Raw genomic sequence first — 26,204 nt, 5'->3', positions numbered from 1 at the left:
ATACTGCCCAGAAAACTTGAGTTTTCCTTCAAAGCCTGTTTTCCTCGCATACCAAAACAGATACCATTTCATACACAGAATACGTACAACTTCCCTCCTTTTAGTGCATGATGTCCAAGTGAGTTCTTGCCCTTCACTTCTCTTCCCATCCTTTCACAGCCCCCGCAGAGCCTGGCTCTGGACAGCTGAAAGACAGATTAATTTAGCAACATACACTACCAGTAAAATGGTAATAAAGCTCTTCGAGCATCACTAAAATATGAGTGACTCACACTAGAGAACCAGCGGGACTGAACCCTAGCCAGATAGCATTGTCTTCTCCCTGTCTCACAAATCAAGCTGTAAACCGCAGTGGATAATCAAGGCCGAACCTTCAAATCAGTGTTTAAACCTACGTGCAACTGCTGTCAACCAAAATGCAGCTTAGGCTGCTTCCTACCACGCCTCCTCCCTCTCCCGAAAGTCTGGCCATTAATTTTCAGTTGCTTAGTAGTATGTCACATAATCTGTCTTCTAGACACAAACGCTGTCAAAATACTGTTAATTAGTGGATGAAAATCCATTTGATAAAATAATGTTCTTAAAAAAAAACCAAAAAACCAAAACCCAAAAACCCCCAACAAAACAAACCACAAACCAAGCAATGAATTGGCTCAAGTTGGAGCTGTCTGCTACATCATACAAAGTGCCTGCTTCACTGGACAACTAATCCAAAGTAATCTTCTTTTAAGATCAGTGATTCACCATCTGATTTGCACTCTGAGTTGCACTGGGAATGCCTGCTGCTGCAAATTATTCCAAAGTGGCAGATTACCTTTATTTTTCACTGCCTACACTTTGATTTCTGGAAACTGAGAGACAGCACAGTTTTTCCAACAGTTAATGAAATAAAACTGAAAAAAATAAGATCCACGCATTTTTATAAAGACTCCTACTGGAAATAAACCTATAATAAACATCTTATTTTAGGAGTCATACCTCAAATAGGTATGAAGGGAAAGTTCATAAGTTAAAAGCTTTGCTTTTAGCTTATCCATAATCCTACCCTCCAGCTTCCAATTTCCTCTTTTTACCTAATGACTCACAGTTCTGTCAATCATTTCAACTAATGCCTAGGTATACTTCCTCTTCTTTTACTCCTACAGCTGTCGTTGCTGGAAGAATGCTGACCTGGTGAATGCATTGGACTTTGACACAGGAAACCTGGGTTGGGGTCACCTTTCTGTTGCAGGGCTCCTTTTCAATCTGTGGTATCGCACTTAACCGATCTCTGGCTCGGTTCCCCCACTGTAAAACAAAGACAACCATCCGCCCATGCCTTCACCTCTCAGCATTTGGTCATTTCTACTACTTAAACGATAAGGTCTATGTAGTAGGACGGGTTTCTTACTGTTCTCCTGCAGCGTCTAAGACAGCGAGGCCAGTCTGGGTCGGAACATTTAGACTTGACTCTACCATAAGAATGGCAATTGCACGTTATTTGCTAGTGGTAAGAGTAAGCGCGTTTAACATTTTAACCAAATTAGCATCTGAATGAAGAACATTAGTAGGTTTCTGTTTTACTACATGCCTATTCCTTAACTACATCAGAAAGGGTAACAATATTTTACATGTGAATATATGGGGGGTGGGGGTGTATAGAAAATGTTGTGGGTTTTTTTTAACTTTTTTTACTTGTTTCATATTTTTAATTAAATATTCCCCAAATAAATTGCCCTTTTCTTAAATAATTCTAGGAATTAGAGACTAAAGAGGAAAAAATATCAAATATCATGAGATATGATAAGACTGCAGAATCTAGAACTTTCTTCATATTTGTATCTGCCGTTTCATAATCAAGGATGTATAACATTGAAATAAATCAGTAAGGAGGAAAGTCTTAGCATGTGTTTTCTTTTTCTCTTCAGTTACATAGATTAAGTTAACATTAACTAAGTCCATAAGATAAATCAGGATTACAAACTGAGAACAGGGGAGATAAAAGGACAGAAATATTTTCAGATTTCAGAAAGTTTTTAATTCATCACTATGGCACTCTGTCTTATCTAGTGAATACACAGGGTGCTGGTGTCCACTTGAGTTTCTGGATAACGTACAGCAACAATAACAGTCATTTAAAAAACATTGACATTACTAATTAGCTGAAGGCTAATTTTATGAAGCCTGTCAGATTTCTTAGATGGCTGTATGATATATCCAGCAGAACTGAATATTGGCAAGCTGCTATTAACCACATTTCCCTCTTCTGCGTCTGCCAAAATACATTGTAGAGTCAATAGATATTCCCTACAGTAACTTCCAAATAGCATCAAAGTTCAAACACATATAAGTAAATGCAAACCAGCTTGCCATTGCAAGCTTTGCTGCTTCTGTAGCAAAACTATCTGATATTTTCATAATGCACCCAGGTTAGGTCTCAGAACGTGATCAGCACAGATTTCCACAGGTGACCACAGTACATCCTTTGTATCGCTTTTAATGAAGCTGCAGTTTTCATTCTTAGCTACATCTTGTTGCCTGAGCAACAATGGTTTGGATTTGGCTTGCTTTTTTTTTTTTCCAGTTCTACTCTATCAAATTAAATGGGGGGGGGGGGGGATAATTATGGGGCTCAGCAAAAAGTGGAGTGCTTTTCTAGCCCCATCTCCCTTTGATTCAGTGCCTCCCCTGTCCACAAGTTGTGCCCCAGCAGAAATAAAAAAGAAATGAAACTGGTACTTGCTGCACAAGTTTACAGGCACAGAGCTTCATTAGCAGCATCCATAACTTCTGGCATACATTGACTCTAATAATGAAAGTTACTTGAAAGGGAAAAATAGAAAAAAAAAAAAAAAAAAGGAGAGAGACAGGAAGGTGAAGAGGGGAGAGGGAAAGTGACTAGCAGGGAGAGCAGCAATGGGGTCCAGGAGGCTTAGGAGGCTCTCTCCCACACAGCAGTTGGCACTGACGATGATGATGATGATGCTTTTTTGCCATGCTTTTCCTTTGGTTCTATATACCAGTTCTCACTGGCCCAGCACTCGTGACCAACAGTCACGTGGAGATCTGCAGGGGCTGGAAGAAGGGGGCTCTCTGGTGAGGTTACCTGGCCAGTGGGAACCGAAATGAGGGCTGTAAACAAGCTTCAACAAACGTTTCCAGGGAGTCTTGCAGTGGCATCAGCGCTCACCTTTCATCCGCTTAGGCAGAAGTCAAACTGACAAGCTAAAGATAACCACAGTCTTATTTGTGGGCTTGCTTTGTAAACCTTATTTTTCAGGGCCTGTACACCAGAACCATGTTGTCATGCCTGGCTTGCTCACAGTGAAGACAAGAGCTGAAATCTGAACAGAATAACTGTTTCTAGCTTTATGTTTGTGTGCTGCCAATTTTGTTCTCTCTTTTTTTTTTTTTTATTTTTTTGGGGGACTGGGTTCAAATGCAGATTTTCTGAAAGTGTCTCTTTAAGATTAACATAACATGCTATTTGGAAATTAGGCACTTATATCTAACTGAAAACCTTTCAGAGAAGGCTTTCTACTGAGAAATATGGTAAGCTTGATGTTCCCTTTCCCTTCAGAATAAATTAATTGTACAGAAAGAAAATCAGCCATACCCAAATGCACGGCTTGTTATATTCTATGAATTTCCACTGTGCCTTAAAATCAAGTAACAAACATAAAATGCATTTCCTTACAGTGCTCATTGCTGGACAGAATTCATGCCAATTACAAGGTTACGTTAACATCTCTGGGTAAGCATGAATAATATCAAAGTTAGGAAATGCTTTTATTTTGCTAAATGTTAGCTCATATCTTAGACATTTTTAGATAAAGGAAATGACAGTTTGACATCTAATTGCTGTTACACAATTTTAAATATCCAGCCCTATTCTAGTATTATGTAAGTGTTGGCATTGTACTAAAGCAAAAACATATAATAAAATTGGAAAAAAACACCTCAGGGAGTGCATATTATAAAAATATATACACACACATATAAAATAAAATATCTAGTATAAATATAAATATAAATATATATATAAATATATTAGCTAAAATCAAAGAATAAATTATATATCTAAAAAACCATATTTTAAAAAAAGAATGATGCAGAAGTGGTCAGACAAGCAATCATAATTGCTTAAGATTTCAAGTTTAGTTCAAATTCCTTTTATTAAATACCTTTTTCCCTGCTCAGCTATCAGTTTATTATTGATTCTTATCACAAGCCTCTCTTCACTGATGTACTCTTGAAATCTCACTCTTTCTGCACATGCACATTCCCCGTACATGAATCATCTCACAGCAGGACAAACCTAATCCTTATTCTTCTGCATGAAAGCGCAGTGCCAAGCCAGTACATTCAAGGGACACAACGGAAGAGAAGCCGCCACCAATATACATATATCATTTATCTTCTTACATACATTTGCTTGCTTCAGGCAACCCACTGACATGCCAAAATCTGGCTTTTTAGTGTAATACCATAGGACAACGATTTACTTGCGTACAATGCATTTTATGAATAATAATAGCACTATTTTAGATCAGATACAGTTGGATTTACTCTCCGACTGCAGAGATCAGCAGAGCTAGTCCTAAGAGTCAGGGAACATGCCCCTGAAAGCCAACACTTTCCCCTTGGTCCCTTGGAGCTCCATGCCATGCGAGACACTTTCCTGCAACTAAAGGAGAAAAAGCAAAACACGAGTTTTCCTTCCACCACAGCGGTAGCCAGAGAGTCTGGGAAAGGTAAATAAGCACACTTTTACAGGAGACTCTGCCTCCAGAAGGCATTCAAAACCCGCTGGCCCCTGCCACCAGTGTCCCCTCCAGCCCACAGCCGTGGGCGGCACGGGAGCCCAGCACACCTGCCTGATGCCTTCCTGCTGCTCCTGGCCCCCCCAAAAGCTCGCGATCAGCCAGCCGGAAGGAAGCTGAGATTGCCAGATCCCAGGGTATGGACATACTGCTCAGAAAGAGAGGACAAAGGTCCAGTCTCTGGACTACAGCCTGTCCACCTTGATTCCTTTTTATAGCAGAGTTGTCTTGCAGAGACTAACTGGAGCATCCAAAATAGCACTAGGGAATGAGCTTTCTCCCCACCCCAGGGTAATCAGAGGTCCGGTGCTCAAGCCCATTTCTTTTTTGCTTAGAAGTACGCATGTACCGCGGGCTGCATGGGGGAGGCCATCATCCTCTCTTCCAGTCCCACAGTGAATCCTTGTGGATGACCACTTTGCTTCTTTCCACAAACCATGTGCTGCAGGAGACAAGAAGGCAGCTTTGGTCTGATAACGCTCTCGGTAGCGTGGGTTTAAGAGTCCGTGCAGGCAGGGACACAGGCTGTCCATAAGGGGCCATATTGCACCAGAAAGATGTTAGCCGCACACGTGCCCCCTTAGTCCCCTGTGTGCAGTAAGCATTACTGCTGCATTCTCGAACAAGGTGCTCAGTCGATCTCCGAGTCCCTGAGCCCAAGTGACCACTATGCAGGTCACAGAGGACCTAAATATCTGCTGGAGCTACCATCGAGCCACTCAGTTGTGATCAAGCCCTGGACTACGAGCTGCTTGGCACACAACAGTCAATGGGATTCAGAAATTAGGGGACTGCCGTTGCAAGCATATGTTAAAAAAAATCGTATTAGTCATCAAATAAACTGATAAAACTTTACTGAAAGAATTAAGAAATTTCTTTCTTACATGCCTCAAAACTTCTATAAATAAAGAACACGTTATTACAATTTTCTCATCTGATCAGCTACGTAGAAAACTATGTGTGGTTCTTCATACTACAAATACAGATTTTTTATATGTTCACTTTTCTGTTGCTTACTACCATATGAACCATGCCTGCAGTGGCTCTGCAGAGATTCTGCACAACGGTCATTAGAATTTGTTTCATGACAAAGTCAGACTTGTTGCTAATCACACCTTTACTCTACACAGGTGCTTCCCCGACAGCATCTCCTCTTCAGGATCTAGGTGGAGCAGCTGAAGATATTACCTACCCACCAGCTCCTTTTTGCTGCCAGATAGTTCTGCTGGCATAGTAGAAATTGTACGCACACACCAAATTTACTCCAGCAAAAGCCTACCCAAGCTAATTTAATCCATCCTCAGTAGTTTACTGCACTGAAGCCAAAGCAGAGGCCCCAGAACGATAAACAACCATAGGACAGTCAAACACTGATCATTGAAATACAGCCTTGAGAGATGGCAAAGACTCCTCTTGCTTTAAGAAAAGATGACAAAGCCAACAAAGAAAAATAACTTGAGCAAACTGTAAGACACCTGCTATGTCCTAGGACAGTAACCGCCCCACCTCCCCAGCTCTCTGCAGCACACAGTCCAGGGTGAAAGACCAAGGGCTAGGAACTGCCTGGAAACTCAAACTTCCCATAAAAGTCCAAGATTTTGATTTGAGGGAGGGGCAGAAGGGCAGAGAAAAGAAGTCTCCACCCCAGCTCCGGTGCCCAAGAGCTCTCGAGCTGCCGCACCCTCACCTCTGGGACTAAAACCGCCCGGGCTGGCAGCCAGCACTGCAAACTCTGGGGCATCCGCTCCACGGTTTGGGATTGCGTGCTCGCAGCTAATCCAGGCCGCGATTGCTGTGGACCAACGCTTTGCATGCATAGTGGTCACGACTGGCAATGCTTATTGTTAATGACAGTCAGTCTAGTAAAATTTTGCTCTAAGGTTTGAAACTAGCCTTGCTTTTACTAAGCACTCCCATCATGGAAATGTCTAGTTCCCCACATTAGATTATGAAAAAACATATCAAAATTTGTATTTGAAAGTACAAAATTTTTCTGTCTGTTGAAGGACAGGTCTCGGTGTGTTAGTACTCTCTTTCTCAGTTTCAGCAACTCACGTATAGTTTCCTTTGAGGAGTCCTGCAAGGCTTGCACGCGCTTTGTTTCCATGTTAGTGCATGATCTGAGATGTATTAGAATTACCACCACCTTTTCTGTTAACCTCAGGAGCAGGACTACCACAGCCTTTGGGAAAGTTTGTCTTCTGATAAGAGGACTGCATAGAAAAAGGTTCAAAGCTGAAAGACATATGTGATTTTTCTGTAAGGACAGCAAATTCTTTTTGCATTAATGATGCCTCAATCATGAGGACGGAGAGAACAGACATCAGCAAGTTAAGAGACTCAGAGATGGTAAAACGTAGCATGACACAATGTTAATGCGGAAGGCAGTAGTTCCATTATTATTTCTTCATCAACTAAAACTTTCATAGCTGCTGTTGCGATAATTGTAATTAATGCCATTTACTTTGTAACTGGGGAATTACTTATAAAGAACACAGCACCTACAGTGCATTATAAACATTTTTGCATATTCAATATCAGCTCAGGCTCCTGCTCACATCTAGCTTCTTCCTGAATGTTAATGCAGCCTGCAGTGTATTATATAAGCAAGCGATTCAAAACAAATTACTTGAGATTCTTAATGTATCACATTTCCCTGTAAACAACGAGAGTCATACGAGGAATACAAATGAACTGGAATGAACCACACTGAAGTCGTAGCCACTCATGTTAAAATCCAGTGAGCTGGGCCTCAGGTATGCAGATTTCAGCAAGCAATCTTTGAACGTGGTGCCGAATTGTAGTGAAAGATGCTGGGTTTTCCTTTACCGTAACTGTTTCCTCTTTACCGTCCACATCTTACTGGAGTTGAGATTTAAGTAAGCTATTCCTCTTAATTTGTACTTGATCCATCTGTATTTTCTAACACAGGAGATCTGGAGCCTGCAAAGAAAATTGCAGTACCAGTGACCCATCTGCACGGCCACTGAAGCCAAAGGTGTTTGCCCACCTGTTTCACAAGGTGCCTTAAGGAGAGACTCAGAATTACTTTGGAGTCACGTAAAATAGCTGCATACATTTTTGCAAGCTCATATTTGAGGACAACATCGGCACAATCAACTACCATCTCCTTTAAGTATTGAAAGAGAAGCGGCAGCTGCCGCCAGCGTGCTTTGTCCCGACACTGACTGGAGCAGGATGCCCTGGGAATAGGCTCTGGCTGCCTACGGACACGCTCGTGAAGGTTCATGCACGCGGCAGCCAACGGGACGGGATGCACACGCAATACAAGGCAAGCTGTGCGTCCTATTCGGACTGAGGCGTTTCTGAGCAGGATAGGAGGGTACAGGTTCCTGGAAACATCACTGTGAAAAGCCGAGGTGCCTGTAGCCTTCCAGCACCTTCAACTTTGCGTGGCAGCTGAGGATCACCATTTTTGATGCAGAGAGAATTTGGGTACATGCATCTTTTTCACAGGATCACAGAAGAGTTGAAGTTGGAAAGCACCTCTGGACTTCGCCTGGTCCAACCCCCTGCCCACAGCAGGGCACTCGAGTGCCTTGTGCACTTTTAGCACTGCTGCAGAAAGCCGTTGTCCGCCTTTCTCTTGTACTTTGATCCTTGTTTCCACTTTCGCACTGACTCCTTTCCATGTTGTCAGCACAAATACTGGTGCAGCCACCCGGTGAGCTGAAACTATGAACATACCTGAGTTAAAACTACACTACATCATATGTAAGTAATTTTAAACTAAACCATGTCTCTGATGTGGCTCACGGCAGCTGCACCAATCCTTACGCTGACAAGGTAAGAGGTAGCCCAAGGCCAGGAAAGAAAAGCCAAAAGCAAGATGGGCTGGGCCAGTTCTGTCTGTAGCATGCTGAATGGTGCCATTCAAAATGGATATGCTAGAGTTACGGTTTGGGGTTTCTTAATTTTATGCAAATTATTGTAATGATATAAATTCAGGCATGGATACAGCTGTAGCAATGTGAAATTGCCCTGCACTGGCACAGATTTTGCCATTTCTGAACCTGTTGCTGCTATATTGCCTGCAGGGCAAAGTTTGAATCCAAATCAGCCCCCAGACCATGGGAAAGTTCATCTGGTGAACTACTTGGCTCGCCCTAAACCCTAGACAGCGCGCAAGACGCCACCGAGGCAGTCTGAACCCACACAACCAACCTCGGTAACAGCTTGCAACATACATTTTCCAAAGCCTACATCAAACCTAAAGCTCCACATGACTGAAAGGCTTGGTAACCACGAAGACGACGCTGGAAGGGTGAGAATGGATGAGCACAGTGCTACTCTTCAGACATCTGTAATTATAATGGCTTTTGGAGAAATGAAACCGAAGTGGTCGGAACTAAATGCAGTGAATATCAGCTCAGTCTAGTGATTCCGATTTGATAGAACAACATATTATGCAGGGATGGTGGGAAAGCACTGCAAGTAGGCTTATCTGTTTTGCAGCAAAGAGGTAGGCTACCGAGTACGGGCGACATTTAGGCTTTGTCAGACTGTCCAGGTCCAGGCCAGTTAGCTTGCATATAAAACATCAGATGAGGTATTTTTGGGTGTGGACAAGAGCACAGTTAGCAAATAAGCATCTGCTTGAACTTTCCTGTGAAAAGCAAGTCCTGGCAAGAAGTTAAGGTATGTGAAATGTACTGCTACTTCTCATTTAATAGTGCAAGCATATGAGCCAGGGTGTTTTCCACCAGCTGACCATGCATGACCAAGCTATTCTGCATAAACAGTTGAAAAATTCATCTATTATCAAGTAAAAATGCCTCCTGACATCTACAATCAGTCCTAAACAGCCACCTGGTCATGATAATCTATACAGGCATGACCTCCAGGCTGCATTATTATATTGTATGCATGAGAAAGATGGCAGAAAGCAGATTGAGAGTCAGACTCAACCGTCAGACTTTCTGTGTGGCATCAGACGAGCTTTCAAACTTGTGCCCTGCTTATGCCACAGCAACATAAAGTTAACGCCACTTACTTGGTGACCTCACTGGGGCAGACTTCTGGACTACATACCCAACACACAGTATCTTTCAAAAGATTCAGTATCTGGACATCTGGTAGGAACATGTGGATTAGCCAAGCAACTTGTTAGACAGATGACAAAGTAGTTGTGCAGTTACTAGTTTCTTCAAGAAAAACGAAATGCAAATTTCTTTGCAAAATGGACACACATTTAACTTCAATGACAGCATTTGTTAATGCTGCTTCTTTACCCAAAATGTATACATATTAGAAGTTAATCTAGGTAGGAATTTGAGTACCAAAAAAAAAGTTTATTTCACTTACTCCTTCAAGAACATACTTTGGTGCATCAAGTTTTGCAGATTTTCCTGCAAAAAAAGTTCTTTTGAGTTTTTAAACAACACTATAAGCTTGCACAGTAATTCCTACCTTTCTCCTCCCTTCCTAAAACACCAGCAATCAAGCACTGAGATGATGGTGATTATTAGAGGGAAAAAAGACACTTATTCATCTTATATGGAGTATACTGTAGCAAAAAGATAAGTTATATCTATAAATCACTACCTTACAGAACATACACTAAACAGGCAGTTGCTGCTTCTTGACCAGGCAACTTTCATACTGATCCCAATGGAATTTTACCCTGATTAATTACTTGCCAGATTCACTCACAGACAAGTTTAGGCAGCATGGAGTCAAAGGACAGAATGAGGAATGTAATGTTCTGGCATAAAAAGAAGTGCTTCTTAAAGGCAAAGTATCTTTTCTGTAACTATAATATTGAACTTAAATTAGATTTTGAAGGATTTTTTTTTTTTTTTAAAATTGGCTACTTAAACCTGTGACATTTAGAAACCTTCTCTCTCACTTTTCTCATGAAGATATTACTATTTTCTTAGATGGTTTTACTTGTTTTTTCACGTACAGTGACAAAACCAATTATACAGATCCTTTGGTCAAAAGCATCTGAGTTCAAGTTTATCCTAGAATTAGCTGCGCTCCTCTCAACAAAAGAGAAAATAATTTAATAAGTAACATCTTTTTTCAGCATTCAGTTTCACCAGTGGATGATATGGTTGCTTTCAGAGCACAGCACAGCAGATAACACTGGATTAAGATTTAAATTAATATCTACATATTTACAATAGTAAAAAACCAGCACATGCACATACACCCAGTATTTCTCAAGAGCACAGAAAGAAGTAGTTGATCAAAGAGAGGTTTAAGTTTGCATATGCTCACTGTTATGCTTGTGTGCCGAGGTGTCCTTCGGTGTGCTCTGATTTATGTGGACTGTGACAGACAACGAGTTATCCAAAGTGCCCGAGTACCAGCGGGTACTGGGGTACCAGGCTCTGAAAATTAATTCCCAAGCTCCCATCCACGGAATCAGTCTACAGTGGTCTCATCCTTAGGTGCTCAGGTAGATTAATATTTTCATTATGGAATCAATAGCTCAAGTCTCTGCGCCGCAGGGGGTGACAAGGACCCTGTAAGTAGCCTGGTATAAAGAGCGCGCCCTTCTTCCTCTGGTCTCCTGCAGGGTAAGTTGGGGAGCAGAAGGAATGAGGCACTGTGCAGACGCGAGTTACCACAACACCTGCATTAACAGATTATGCAGCAGCACGTGCTAACTGCAAAGTTCAAGTACATTTTATTAAGTGTTATAAAATATATACAATCTTAAAATACAGCGCATTTCAAACATGGGTTGTAAGACCTCATTGGTATCACTACAGCATTGAATAGATGATACACTTCCTATCAAATCAGCAGACCAGAGAGCTAGGAAAAAACAAAACTACTTTATTTCAGATTACAAACTCTTTCAATGCCCCACTGCTTAAGGATATATTTTCTACTACCTGAGTTGACTTTGTTAACCTCACCAGCTTTTGAATCTCCGTGGGGGTGAGGCAGAGAGGAGTGATTGTGCACGCTCTTCAAAATACAGAACTAGCAAGAAAAACGTTGGTAGTCAATTTGTAAACTTGGCATTAAAAATACGTAAAAAGAAAAAAATTCGGTACTTACAAACTGAATACAGCCTACTTAACAATCTTGAATCTAAAGTGAGATCAAGTAAAAAAACAGCACTTCATTTCATAATGTACTTCAGTTTCACCATACTTGAAAGTCATGCAAAAACTGATGCCTGTTTCTTCATGTTTATACCACTGTTATGTCACCAATCTTGTATGCGATGTCATACTATAAAAAGAAAGAATATCATTAATCTATATTAACAAGAGGCTAGATACTGTAATATACAGTAATTAAATGCACGATTCCAATCATCACCCAAGTTATGGTCATTCAGATTAGAGTTTATACCAGTGTCTTGCAGAAAACCAGTGCAGCGATGTAGCAAATTGACTCCATTTATCAGTGAACGTTAAATGACTGGAAGCTTCACTTAATAGCAAATTTTCAGGATCTTCACCTAGGTTATTTGAAAATCCTCAGATTTCCCAGCACATACCTGCTGCCATCGATTTTTAAAGTATCTGTCAAAGTCTGCTTAGCACTCTCCTCAATTTCACACCAGTAACTTGAATTATCAAAGAACCACACAGTTTTGTTGTTTAATGGTACAAACACTCAGTTTTCTCAAAGAATCCAGTGACTCATTCCAATCTACATGCTTGCTTGTTTCACCGTTTCCTCAGAAGTCAGTTCTAGTTCATTGACTATTTCTGTTGACTTTTTCTGGAGATACTTTTTTGCACAAAGGTAGTAAAAAATCATTCTTTGTTCCAGTTCCAGTTCTTCATCAGCTCGGTATTCTTTGACTTAGTATTCCAAGACTGATATTGTAAGAAAAATGTAGGCAAGCATTTTTGCTGCCACTCCGTGCTGCAAAACTGCCTTTTCATATGCTGCCTGTACTCCAACTCTGCTGACGGTCACTAATATTAATTTTCCAAACATGATATTCTAACAGAAAACAACTCTTCCTAATTAATAATCCACTAAGGTATATGGATAGGTTGCATTTACTGGAAACATCTCATTTTCTTACTCCATTTCAGCTTATTAAAGGCTTTTGTATTACTATACCAGTCCCCACAGAACATTAAAACATGCCTCAACTCCACCGCAGTTTTTCTGTAAGACCAGTAATTAAAAAAACTTACTCAGGCTACCTCTGTAACAACTCGCTTTCTTCCTTGCACACTGTCATATTGCAATTAGAATTACACATCAAATAAAATCTTCCAGTTGCATACGACAGTAAAAATAATTGAGTACCTTTGCAAAACCTTGCTTGGAAGCATAACTCAAATCAGTATAGACTACTGCTTGGCATTAAGTAACTACGTTTGCTGCCTTCTATTTCAAGAAATTATCTAGCGTGATAATCCGTTTTGCAACTTCATTCTGGATATTGTTTATATAATTATTCTTTTAAGGAATGTAACTGTGTAAAAGTGCATTTTCAGGACCATTTATCTAACATTTTCTCCATTTTGGAAGATTTTTTTTTCCTCCTGGAACTTCTGTTCCACCCTAACCTAAGACGTCTCTCCTCAGCTGCAGTATCACAGGGACAAGAACCCTAGTATCAGCCTGAAATTGCACTTGATCAAATTATCTGATACTCTGTAGGACGCATATTAATTGCAACTGAACACTGAGGCGAGAAGTGCCCTTTCTATCTGTATTCCTGGATAAGGCAGGCAAGCGAGTAGGAGCTCACGTAACAGCACGTCCTCTTCGCTCCCTTCCATGAATGAGTCAAGAGAAAATTAACACATCCTGCTTAGGAAGATAAAGGCCTGCTAGATGGCACACAGAGACGAGCTAGGATAGGGTGAGAGCTTTTGATCCTCCCGGGGTTCGGAAAAGCAAAAGTTAAAAATCAGATGTTTAAATGAGCTGGAAGAGCAAAATGGAACAAACACAACATAATCTGTTCTCCTTTGCCTGCACTGTCCTGATACTTTCAGTCTTGATTTTCTTCTTCGTTCCTTCTCATCTGAGTAAATCTCTACCAAGAAGAAGAAAAAAAGGCAAAGAAAAATGCAGTCTGGCAAGTGAACCCTAGCATGCAGCTAGAGGTTATCCATGCAGCTGTGATAAAGAAAAAAAAAAAAAAGTCCACTCATGAGTGTTGTAACTTATAAACAGGATGTGGTAACTCTTTTGGATCTTTCAAGGAAAAATATCAATTAATGAGAAACACTGTCTGCCCAGGTACTTGCAATCATAACCTTATTACATTTACGCTGGAAAAACAGAGGCCAGTCTAAATTATGATACATGTGTACTTAAAGTGCCTAATGCCTAAACCAGAGACAAATGAGTAAAACTGGTTAGGAACAAAAACGATGATAGAAAAGATCAGTAAACGGAATGACCCAGCACAAAAGCATGACCAATAGCAACATACTATACTCAGAAAAAGGAAAACCATCTAAAAATCCATCCTGCTGCAGTGGTGAAATAAATCCAGCAATCATAAATAAAACGGCAGCACGTAATAGAAAGAGGAAGGTTGGCCTTGTAAGTAGGAAGCTGTAGGCAGAGAGGAAAGTTATATGAAAAGCCAAACACAAAGAGAAATTTCTTGCTGACAGGGCCAACGACAAGAAGGAGCTTTACGTACCTCAGCCTGGCAGTATAAGCATACAAGACTAGCTACCTCCAGTATCAGTAACAATGAAGAGTAACAACTCAACACACCCTGGTTCTGTAAGTTCGTACTATTTATTTTGGGAATCCCTTACCCTGAGAATACCTTCCAGCGCACTAGCAAGTGAGCAGCAGGGAAAAGTGCGGTGAGGGAGCGTGAAGCATCCCCGCCAAGTGCTGCTGAGGGACGCCAGCCCGGGTGAAGACCGTCCTCTCTCCCACCTGCCATTGAGTGGAAGGAGAGAGGAGCCGCCCGGTCCCGAGGTGATGCCAAGCAGGGACCCAAGCTGGGATCTGTGATGAAGCCTCCAGAGGAAACGCATTTCCCCTTGCATTGGCAGTGGGCTTTGGGGGATCTTTCACCCTCAGGAAGCTGCCTAATGAGATCTGCCCTATTATTATTTTTACTACAACTTCAAAGACCCAGGTAGCACCAGAAGTACTGGAAGAGTGACCTTGTCAGGACAGAATTAACAACAGCAAGCGGCAGAGGTCAGAGACAATCACTGATGGTCTGACCAAGATAACTATCTATAAATACATATATTTGAAAAATCTTCTGTGATAATGAAAGAAGTGAAAATAAGCACTAGATGGGCAACTGATAAAAACTAAGATGACTCAAGGATACCTTAAAAAAATGACAGCACAATGGAAAAGTCTAATTCCAAAAGTATCTAAAAGTCAAGAATTATCTCCATTCTAACAAATGGAGAAGGCAAGGAATAAGATGCCAACGTTTAAAAAATAAAAAAAAACAAAATCACATGGCTAACTCATGACAGAGCCAGCACATCAACTCTAATCTTCTACTTCATTAATCAGACTGCCTTGCCTTGCCTTGGGATTCTTTTATTAGTAGTATTATTGCAGGTGAATGAGTGTCTGTTAGCCATGTCGAGCATTACGGATATCCTAAGCTTCCTTGCTTGTTCAGCAACTTTCCCCTCATGTACAAGCCATAAAGCCGGCAGCAAGTTAACCAGTTAATATGGTTGGCACAGACACAGGATGTTGTCAGAATAAAATTCACATGTGAAATTTAACGACCCAATTTTCAGTGTCAGTTGGACATCCCACTCAGAGAGCTGATTAAAATCCTGGCTTGCCCAGGTAACACCAGGGGCAAGGAAATTATGCTAATTCAAGCAACAAAAAGGACTGTTGAGCATAAAGGCTCCAACACTCCTTCCAGCTCTTTCATCTAGGAATAAAGGATTTTAGTGGGTTGTCTGAGATTCCTGCCTGCCCACCCAGTTCATGCACTACTAAAAAAAATCACACTGATATGCATATATCATATCTAAACAACACACCTAAAATACTTCAAGTAGCAACATAATCTTGATTTTAAAAACACGTAATTGCTGTTTAAAACTCTGATGGCTTTCAAGTATGCAAGTCTAGCGTGATCAGAACTGTGTGTTATCTGTACAACAATCACAATTTTCATTGTCTTGTTCCCAAAAGAAAACCAACAGATACAATTACGCTATGTCTGAGGAATATTTTTTTTTTTCCCTGAATGAGCTGTAAACGAAGAAACATCATTGGTGACCTTAACTTCAGTCTGAGGAAAATGGACATTTTAATGACTAACGCTAAGCTCTGGTCCATACTAGTCAATCAGGCTTCAGTTACACCTTTTTTTTTTTTGTAAGTAAAATGGATCTAGAAGCATGTACTTCTAGCCTGGCAATAGAGCATGTGTGAAGGTAATATAAATATAGCCTTTCTCACCACAATTATTAAAACCTATCAAAAACTACATTCATATCTCAGCTGTACATTTCCTTTAATGATCTCTGTACAGCTTACAGCTTTTTATCAGAGCTTATACTTAAAGCATCTTAATTGCTGCAGATTACAATAACCCTTTTCTTACCTAAATTATTTTCCCAAGTAAGGAATAACAACTTTCCGGCACCTAAGAAGGTTACTTTGCTTTCTGTTGGAAAACCTAGCATTTCTTAGCAGGTCACTGCAAACCACAGCTGAACCTTCGGAAGGGCTGCAGCCTGCCGAGCGTGGGCCGCAAGAGGGCAGTCAGAATTCCGAGGCACAAATTCCCTTACTTTTGTCTCAATACAAAGCACTCATATTTAGCCATAAAATGTTTTGGGGTTTTCTTCCCCAAGTGGGCTGGTATGAGAGACCATGGCTTTTTTTTTTTTTTTTAAAAAGTTCTGTGTTTTAAACACAGTGAGTTTTCTCATCTTAAATAGAGATACAAGGTAATTAAATTAATTAGGTTACAGAAAGAGGTCACCAAAACCACAACTCGAGTCTGAAGTGAAAGAAAAAGACATTGCAATTCTTAAGCAATTTCGTGTTGAATTACAGAACACAAGGATGAAACCAGGACAAGACTAAACAGTTCATTTGAAACAGTATCCTTTTAGCAAGCTGTAATTTTTCTTGCATGCCAACAAGAAACAGGGAAAGATCTATTAAAGTAATTGCAGGCTTTCTTTTGTATTTTGCAGCTCTTTCAGCTTAAAAGAACTGTTTCTGCTCTTGACAGTTACAGGATTGGAAGTGACATGGAAGGGCATTTTATTTCTCCGGATAAGAAGTTCGGTGCTAGCAGCCACAACATAAGCTTTTTGACATGTTCCACAAACCACCAGCTGTGCCCCTAGTTGTCATCTTCTTTAGCAGTCACAAGCAATTCAGTAGTTTTAAGTATTACCACCAGTTGTCTCTATTTCTGGTCTATCAGTATCCCTCCCACCTGAGCTAAATGGCAATCTCCAGTAACCATTTTATCTTGATCTCCTACAGTCAGAGTAAGGCACAACACAAGTGTTTTGACTTCAGCAAATATTTTCTTAGAAACACCACCCATTTGGATGACTAGCCAGATGCTGTGAGCTGCTGCTGGTTGCAATCCAGAGACCTTAAATGCTGAGAATGGATGCTCTGCTGCACGCTTTAACTTCTGTGAAATTTGACTAACCCTGACTGTTGTTTTACAAGTAAAATATTACCAAGTGACAAGGAATAAGGAGATTGAGATTCCTGTATGGGATAATAGTTTCACTTGCAAATCACGGAGCAGGCCAAATCACAAGCTATGAAAAGGTGTTACTTTACTTGTACAGCAGTAACTGGCCACAAGAAACAAAATCTGCTTCTTTCCTATTCACAAAAAACATAATTTGCAAAACTGACATAATTGGAAGCTATTATATTAATGGTAGTAGATGAAATTTACTTTTATAGCTCTTTACCATCCGATTTACTATTCCTTGATACCACATTCTGAATGAGCTGCTACCTAACCTCAGTGACCACGGCACTCCTGGAGACGTTTGGGCCCAGAGCACCATGAAGTTGGGCTGTCACCGTCTGCCCTGTGTGGGGTGTTCAGGACACTTTAGTCTACAGTTTCTGACTGTTTCTTTACACAGTATTGTTAGCAATAACATAATCAAAACTATCACATACAGAAATTACTTCATGGTAGGAAGAGTACAGGGCGCTGCAATTTAAGCAATGACGATACGCTGGCTATATAAGCAACACTAAATGCAGAAAGGTTTTGCAGATTGCCTGAAAACCCCTACATCAGATGCTGCTGGAAACCAGAGTAGGGAAACACTTTAAGCTGGACAGTCCATTTACGTTTCCAGAATTCAGGTCCTTCCTACAAAAGCCCCCACAAACTGATCAGGCTCGCTTCTTTCCTCTCCTCATTTTCCAATTAGGGAAAGTACTCTGGGCAAAAAGTCCCATACCCTTCAGGTACAGCACTCAACTTTCATCCTGCCTGCCTGCAGCTCACAGAACCACAGCATCCAGCCCCGAGAAGTGGGACAACTGTCATCACATCGCACAGCTTTCTGCGCTTCCCAGAGGACATACTGCCTCCAGAGGTTTCTTCCCCAAAGAAAAAATTAGATTACCGAAGGTAAAGTGATGTGCGCTCAGATGTTAACGTCTCCTCTAATATTGCCATGTTTTCAAATTGTTACATAATAAAGTTGTGTAACCAACATACTCAACTTTTATAAAGCTACTCCCCTCCCGCCATCCAGCAATCCTGACATCATACAAGCTTCCTGTATACAAGCTGCACAACTTTCTTAATATTCCCTGAATAATATGGTAGAATTGTCCTTCACCCGGCCAATGCTATGTAAAAAAAAAAAAAAAAAAAAAAGAGAGAGAGAGAGGAAATGTCAATGACTATGCTGATCCACCACAAATGAGGACCCAGCTAGCAGGTGTCACTGCTAAATGATGCTATTGACTTTGCATATTCAAAGCAACCTGGCCAGTACTCAACAGCTGAAAGGTGGAGACTTCAAAACTCCAATTTATGAGGGTGATGCTAACATTGACTTACAATATGAAAATCAAAGGATCCTTAAAGGATCCCTGTTATCAGTAAGTTGACTTTGAACGCAAGTCAGAAGCAGGGACAATGAAGTCCTCTGGGCCAGTTTGCTACCAGAGTGGTTATTTTACGAAATTAAAGGTTCATATTCTTCTCCTGATAGCTGAGCCTGCACCATTCCACAAAAAGCCTAAAGCAAGTTAAAAAAGCAACAGTCATCGTAACTCAAGTACACACATTATTTTTATATTAAGATGCAAGTCTTCATGTTGTGAGCAATCACCTACAGTCAACCCTGAAGTGAAAGGTAGTTTTTAGAATAAGCTGAGACTTGGAAAGGTAGGCAACATTCATAGCTGCTTTTACTCTACTCTTGCTTTTGCTCCTTGATCAGCTATTTGCTTCATGAGCTCTTTGGTTTTGTTTTATGGATTTTACACACAAGAAAGCCAGGTTAAGTCGCTGGCATTAACTGTTTTCTAAAACAGTCTAACAATTAGTTGCTTACCAGCATTATCATAGAGCTTGAAAGAACCCAAGCTTCTCCATCCAAGAAATCCATTTGAAATAGAAAAAATTCCTAAAAGTTTTTCCCTCAGTACTCCATTTAACTTCATATGCTCATGCACACATGCATCAAACAGGTTTTTTATATATACACAAAGAAGTGACTGAAACATCTGGCATGGCACAGGTACACATTAACATATGAAGATATGCATATGTTATGAATAAATGTAAGCTAATTAGGCCTCCAATGATATAAACATAATACATGCCATTAATGCAAGCAGAGCCCATGCCAGACTTCACTTCCTAAAACTAAGTATGTGCCTAAGACGACACTGGAGAAATTACATTAATCTTAAGTAAAATTACAAGGACAGTAAACAAGTGCTTTGCAAGGGGTGGGGAGTATCCCAAGTCAACTTCATTTGAATCAAAAAAGATGCAGGTTAACTGACAATATAAAACCAAGCATTTTATCAACATGCTTTGAGTGCTGTAAACCTGCTTGTTTGAATTTTAAAAGGCAAGAATTTATCAGTTTCAGGAATTTTTTGTTCTACCCAAATTAAAGAGGGATGAAATTTAATCTAAAGTTTCTTTTGCAGCCTTACGTTTCAGAATAACTGTTGACATCACTCTGGTATGTTTTTAAAATTGATCACTACATCTGTGTACCTACAATTAGAAACCACAAGTAAGTGCGTATTTTGAACTGTCTAAGGGTTTACTTCCCTTAGAAATTAATGGGGAGGGAAAAGCAAGAAATAAAATGATTAATGCCAGCATGGTATACACAGCCATATTTATTAGTTCACTTCCAATTACATAAAGAGAAAGCTGAAGCCATACACAAGTGCTGCTTTAAAATAAAGACAGACTACTGTTTTCTCCAACAGTTTTATTTCAAAAAGTACACAAGTCTGTCATGGAACTACAGCATTTTAAAATTTTGGATTTTGTTTTTACAAATTTACTCACAATATTTGTATTTTAAAATACCATTTCCCCTATAGTGTGAATATAAAACCTCATACTGAAATTCATATCAATATTCAAGTCCATGCTTTGTGCATGAGAAGCATAACGTAATGTCATAACATTTTGGATTCCAGGAAATATTATTGCTCCAATTTCAATTGAGATGTGCCTCAATGCTGGAGGACCAATAACCAAAGGGTCCCATAAAGCACCTATCAAGTGTATAAAACAAGGTTTAAGTGACACAAATAGTAGTATGTCTTTAGACTGGAACAAAGATCTAAAGTGATCCAGAATATACACTGTTGAGAACAAAAACCAAAAGCCTATCATGGAAACCAGTAATACACAATATTCAGCATTACAGAAAACTTGCAATTAAGAAGTCTTACTTGTACTATTAAGCAGAAAGCATACATCTAACATGAACGCCACTAGAGGTGATAAAGATGTATGCATTGTACGTTTCTTTCAAAAGTCATGTTTTACCCCTCCAACAAGGCATTTCTGTGCACTACACAGTATTGGAAGAAGTATTCATTTTTAGGTAAAGAAGTTTCACACAAATATCTTCAAATATCTATTTCAGAAAGTTTATGAAAATGCTTGTAATGTATAGACAAGTGTTATGTAACCTCTACAGTATTACAAGTCTAACACTTTATTCACACCATGCTAAAATTGAGGTTTTTCTTCTATATATAGTAGTCCTCAACAGGCAAGTTTACAGTCATGACATTAACTAGAGGCTTCTTGAGTTCACTTACAGTATTTACATAATGGTACCACCCCACCCTTTTTTTTTTCTTTTTATTAAAATGAGACATTAAAAATGCCACCTTCTAACTGGTATATCAGCTGCCATTACTTCCTAGAAGAGTTCTGTTGGTGGAGTTATCTGTAAGATCGGACACCTCACATGTTTAAACAGTTCATCTCCTACGCAGCTAGAAATCACTGCTGAACTATAGTAGCTGCTTTTGAGAATCATAATGCAGTGTAAGTGAACAATCTATTGGCTAAACAAAATAATTTATAATAGCAGTATTGTATTTCCATGGTAGTGTTGTATCTGTTCAAAAAGGCATGATGATACCAACTTGAGGCAAAGTTTACCCCAAGTCAGAGGTTCCTTATTTCAGATAAGGACTATGTCAGATTCTATTTCTTTTATTTTCTGTGCAATTACATAAATAGACAGACACTGTCAAGGCTGCTAAACCTAACAGCTAGGATCTGAGGGCACATCACGCTGTCCTTCTGTCCATTTATTATTTTGTACAAGCTGACAGAGCATTAAGCATGTGTAAACTCTGCTCTGTATAGTGAGATAAGTTTCTGTTCTTGAGTGTCCTAGGGCTCACCTGACTGAAAGCACAGGGTTTCAGGCCAAACAAAAAAAAAAAACCCCACAAACAACCCCTCCCCCTCAGAAAAACAAACCAAAACAAACCAAAAACAAACCCAAAACCACCACCACCAAAAGCAAACAAACAAAAACCAAAGTCCACATCTAATCTCATGTATGTCCACAGATGGCTAAGAACCAAATTCAGTAGGTTTGTTGCTTAGGTTTATAGCTATCTCTCAGTCTGTGATTCAGTTTAGTTTTGTAGTCAACAAGTATAATAACTATACCCTTTTAATTAAGGAAGGCCTTAGTTTCAAGGTAAACAATCAGTGTATGATTAAAATTTCAGAAGTCTCTTCTATCACAATAATTGGATGCAAGAAGATGTCTCCTCATCTATTGTTCTTCATAAGCATATGTTTGGCACAGTTGCTAAACCTATTATTTACCATGCAAGTAAAAGTCAATCATTCATCTCACTGGTACAACAACTGAACAGTTTTCAAGAATATAAACACTTAGATCATAATTAGCAATTGAAGGAGTAACTGACATTTTGAAATACAGAACAATACAGAGAGAGCCACTGAAGTCACATCCAAAAATAGGCATGAAGAGGTATAAATAGTACATAAGAATCAAGAAATCAGATCACAGTGTCACGTTTTAAGAACTGTACCATCATCTAAGCACCTGTTCAACCAGTAAATTTAGGCACCAGAAATTTCATAAAAACTGAAGTTACAATCAGGCAAAGTTTATTGAAAAGGCACACATGAAAGATAAAAAACCTGATCTCTAACAGTATCAGTTTACAATCTAAAAAAGTCCCAAATGTGTAAAACTAAGTCTAGAATACTTAATAGCCATTCAAGTTTCTAAATTCAGTATGAAGGGTATGTTCTTTACATTAATAGTGCCAGCCAAAAATTGTGCACCTAACTACAGATAGGACAAACATTTAGTAGTAAGCCAAAGAATTTATCACAGATCTATAAGCAGCTACAAAAAAAGCAGACACTAAACCTAGAAGTTTGAAGAAATGTCTTCTTTCACACTGTTGCTACATACAAATAATCCTAACATCTTTCAACAGGCTATTCAGGTATTTCCTTCATCAACATCAGTGCCACATACTATATGCCTTTAGAGTTTTCCAAAATACCTTGCAGTTTAACATCTATAGCTAGAACAAGCTGAAGGGACTCCCCGTTCCGCCCCAGCACAGGATCAAGAAAGAAAGTAGGTAATAGGAAGAAAAAAATCCACAAAAGATTCAAACTGCACTAAGCTTTAAATCCAGCTTAGTATATAGTATATAGTATCAGTCCTCAGAAGCTATCAAAAGTCCTTAAGTATGTGTGAAAGTAAGATAAGGAATTGTTCTGTTCCTCCTGTAGTGCTTTAAGTTTGTAAAACTGGGAAGAAGAGTTTTTAATCTTGAAACATGAGATTTGTATCAACAATTCTGGATACCTATTTCCTCTCAGACTCTAGTTACATGAAACTCTGGCTCTTAAAAGTCTAAATGCCTGTTAAGAATATTTAGGGTTGTTTGAGAGGCAAGGAGAAACGAGCTTTAAATTCCTTGCAAATTCATACAGAAAGTTATTAAGTTAGTAAAGTCTAACTACTGCTTACACATATATGGGAAAGATGTTTCCAAAGTGATGTTAGAGCAAGGAAACAGATACCAAATACCAGTTACTTAACAGCTTTCATTAAAACTCTATGGATTTTCTCGGTAATCGGTTTGGAAAAAAGTAAGAGTACTGCCTTAGAATCTAAACAGGCTTTGGAATATGCAAGGTACGATTAACTTAAGACCTGTAGAGACATATATATTCATTCCTACTGTGAGAGTAACAGTTGATCTATAGATTCTAAAGCTTAGATACCACTACCAACAATCTGATAGGACCTCTTGCATCAGATAACCTAAGTATAACTTAATACTTATGTTATCTGACATGACTAGAACTAGTGATGACAGAAAAAGTCATGTTTCAAAGAGCTTGCAAAGTCTCCAGTCACATTTCCACTCACTGAAATTTTAAATTCAGAATAGATTCATTGAATTAATTAAACCAATCAAATAACTGGTAGCCCCTGAAATAAGAGCTCAAGAAGTGCTCCAAACAACCATTACCAGGTTAAAGAACTGTATAAGTACTCAGAGTCTGAACAGAATTCAAAATCATCATCAGCATTTCAGCCCTCTGCAACTTCATCAGACAGTGGCCAAGTTAAAATACTGTTACTCCAAAATTGAGGATAAAGTTTTAGGAACTCTGTGAAACTTCACGGTCTACATATGAAATGCTTTTGTTACTTCTCATTTGTGTCTCGCTGTTACAAATTCACAACTGAACATTAGCCAACAGTGTCTCTTCAGCAACCTACCAGAGGTCCAAATACCTTCAGTGTCCGATATTTATTTAGGAACATCAATGCTTTTAGCAAATAGTTCAACTGTCATATACTAGTAAGTTTAAAATTAAAAATGAGAATTGGTGGCTTTTCAAACTAACTTGTTCATTTTCTTCAAGGAAAATTGCATGCCATTGTTTAAATGAGGGATGGAACATGGTAGTTTTCTCTAATACTTACAATGAACACTTAAAAAACAGCATTTAAATTAATAATATTTTATACTATGGACCCATCTTTGCTTTGTGCTGGAATCATCACAGGAACAGCTCCCATTCTACTTAAATTAGGTGCAGCTACCTTTGAAGGTGCAAAGGTTGGGTTTTGACCAGGAGCACGTTCAAAGTCTTCACTTGGGACTTGGCTATATGGAGTTTTGGTATATCCTTCCATATTTGAGGGAGACATCGAACCCAGAGAAGAACGATTGCTCCCCATGTAGCTGCGGGCTGTTGAACTGCGACTTTTTGGAGGTGGAACATCTTCTCTGAAATAAATAAAAAAACCCAGAACAGTTGGAACAAGAGTTCAGTCACTATTACTATGTCGAAGCTTACAAAACAAATTTTCAGTTTGTTTCTTTCTACTCTGACACAGTAACCAAGAGAGGCTCACATATTAAGTTAAAAAAAAAATACAAGTATTAATTGCTTTTAAAATCTTTACTGAAATTAGACATGACTACTACACCATATTCAAAACAAAAAGTTCCCTGACAAGCTGTTAGTATGTTACTAAGCTTTCCAGATTAAGACAGAAGTCTCAACTGTTAAGTATCTTACTTGCAGAAATACACACTTAAAAGTTAATCTTCAAATAATCCTGCTCAGAAATTAAAGATATATCATTACCTGATATCGTGATGTACTTCTTTCTCATATTTCTTCTCTCTCTGCTTCTTACAGTAACAGAAGACAAGAAAAGCCAGTACAGAAAGACCCAGCAGAGTTCCTATAACAGCTCCAGCAATTATAGCAGCTGTATTTATAGCTAGAATAGATAAGTAACAATACTGTTTGTTAAGTGTTGAATTTATATGACCAGCTTCTTTTCTTTCAACATTAAAAGCAGTATATTTCTACGTGATCCAGTTTAAACAGTATATCACTGAATCACAGAGGGTATGCTTCAATTACATGCATGTAAAACAGTAATAAGAGTTACAGCTTTCTGCATGAAAAGCAACGTTTCAGGAAGTAAAGACTTGAAGCAGCAACCATCAGTTAGACAACAGGGTTGGTTTTTTTTACCTTTTAGGAGTTTAGAGAAACAAAATTATTCCATTTTAATACACAAAACACTCTATGACCATTACACAGCAAACACTTACGAGGGGTGACATTCAGCTCAACAGAACATTCATCCGTGCCAACTCTGTTCGAAGCAATGCAACTATATGTGCCAGAATAGTCTTGAGAGGCATTTTTCAAGAGAAGTTCCCCTGTATTTTTATCTACAAACAATAAAAGGTAATGGTTTACCATTTTCCAAAGTTTAATTCCATATTCAATACTACAGAATAAGCGAACCAGCACATAGATGAAGTCTTAACTAAAAAAATGCCATATTAAAAATACCCAAATAAAAACAAAAGTCTATCATGCTGCAAAATACTATTATTTGTAAAAGCCTTTTACCTTGTTAGAAATTTATTCCTCAACCTACAGGGTAATTGGTCTGTCAACAGAATGGAACAAACGCTTAATGTGGCAAATTCCCTCACCCTAACACAGAATTCTAAAATACAAAAGATTAACTGCATCCCAGAAGTACCTCCTTCTCTTTTCTCTGTCTAAACTGGTTCTACACAACCAGCCCTGACACCTGCAGAACCCTTGTTCAACACGAGGTGGATCTAACCTAAACACTGCACTCCAATGGGTGACCAATTAAGTTTAGCTATGCTGACAGAGTAGGAGACATGAATCGGTAATCACAAAAAGAGTATTTCCCCAGGGCTTCTAAAGCCATTGACAACTACCTTTGTGAGATTCTACTATATGAACTTCAAATTGTTTACATGCTTTAATTGCCAACAGATTTGCCATCACCACTGCAAGAGACTACATCACAGGAACAAAGCACCAAACAAATACTCAGCTCTCCCAGCTGAACAAGAAGTTAGGTAGAATTTAGATTCTTGAGAACACGTTCA

The 26,204-nt window shown here is 39.2% G+C and overlaps 1 protein-coding gene across 3 annotated transcripts in view; it reads right to left on the bottom strand.

The window, feature by feature from the left end:
* Positions 1-11,394: 11,394 nt before the first annotated feature.
* The window catches only part of CXADR (CXADR cell adhesion molecule), a 37,969-nt gene continuing 23,159 nt past the window's right edge, over positions 11,395-26,204 (bottom strand). For 2 of the 3 annotated variants that reach the window (XM_075769886.1, XM_075769894.1), the window contains 3 exons: positions 25,380-25,502; positions 24,901-25,039; positions 20,174-24,536 (listed from right to left, as the gene is read on the bottom strand). In XM_075769886.1, the coding sequence (XP_075626001.1) occupies positions 24,269-24,536; positions 24,901-25,039; positions 25,380-25,502 (530 nt within the window). In that variant the 3' untranslated portion in view covers positions 20,174-24,268. Of the gene's footprint in view, positions 12,015-20,173; positions 24,537-24,900; positions 25,040-25,379; positions 25,503-26,204 lie in introns of those variants that run through there. The other variant, XM_075769902.1, reaches the window with a different exon arrangement.

The sequence above is a fragment of the Balearica regulorum genome, chromosome 1 (assembly GCF_011004875.1).
Source record: "Balearica regulorum gibbericeps isolate bBalReg1 chromosome 1, bBalReg1.pri, whole genome shotgun sequence".
Classification (NCBI taxonomy): domain Eukaryota; kingdom Metazoa; phylum Chordata; class Aves; order Gruiformes; family Gruidae; genus Balearica; species Balearica regulorum.
Note: the sequence above shows the minus strand (reverse complement) of the source record. Positions and strands in the feature narration are given on the sequence as shown.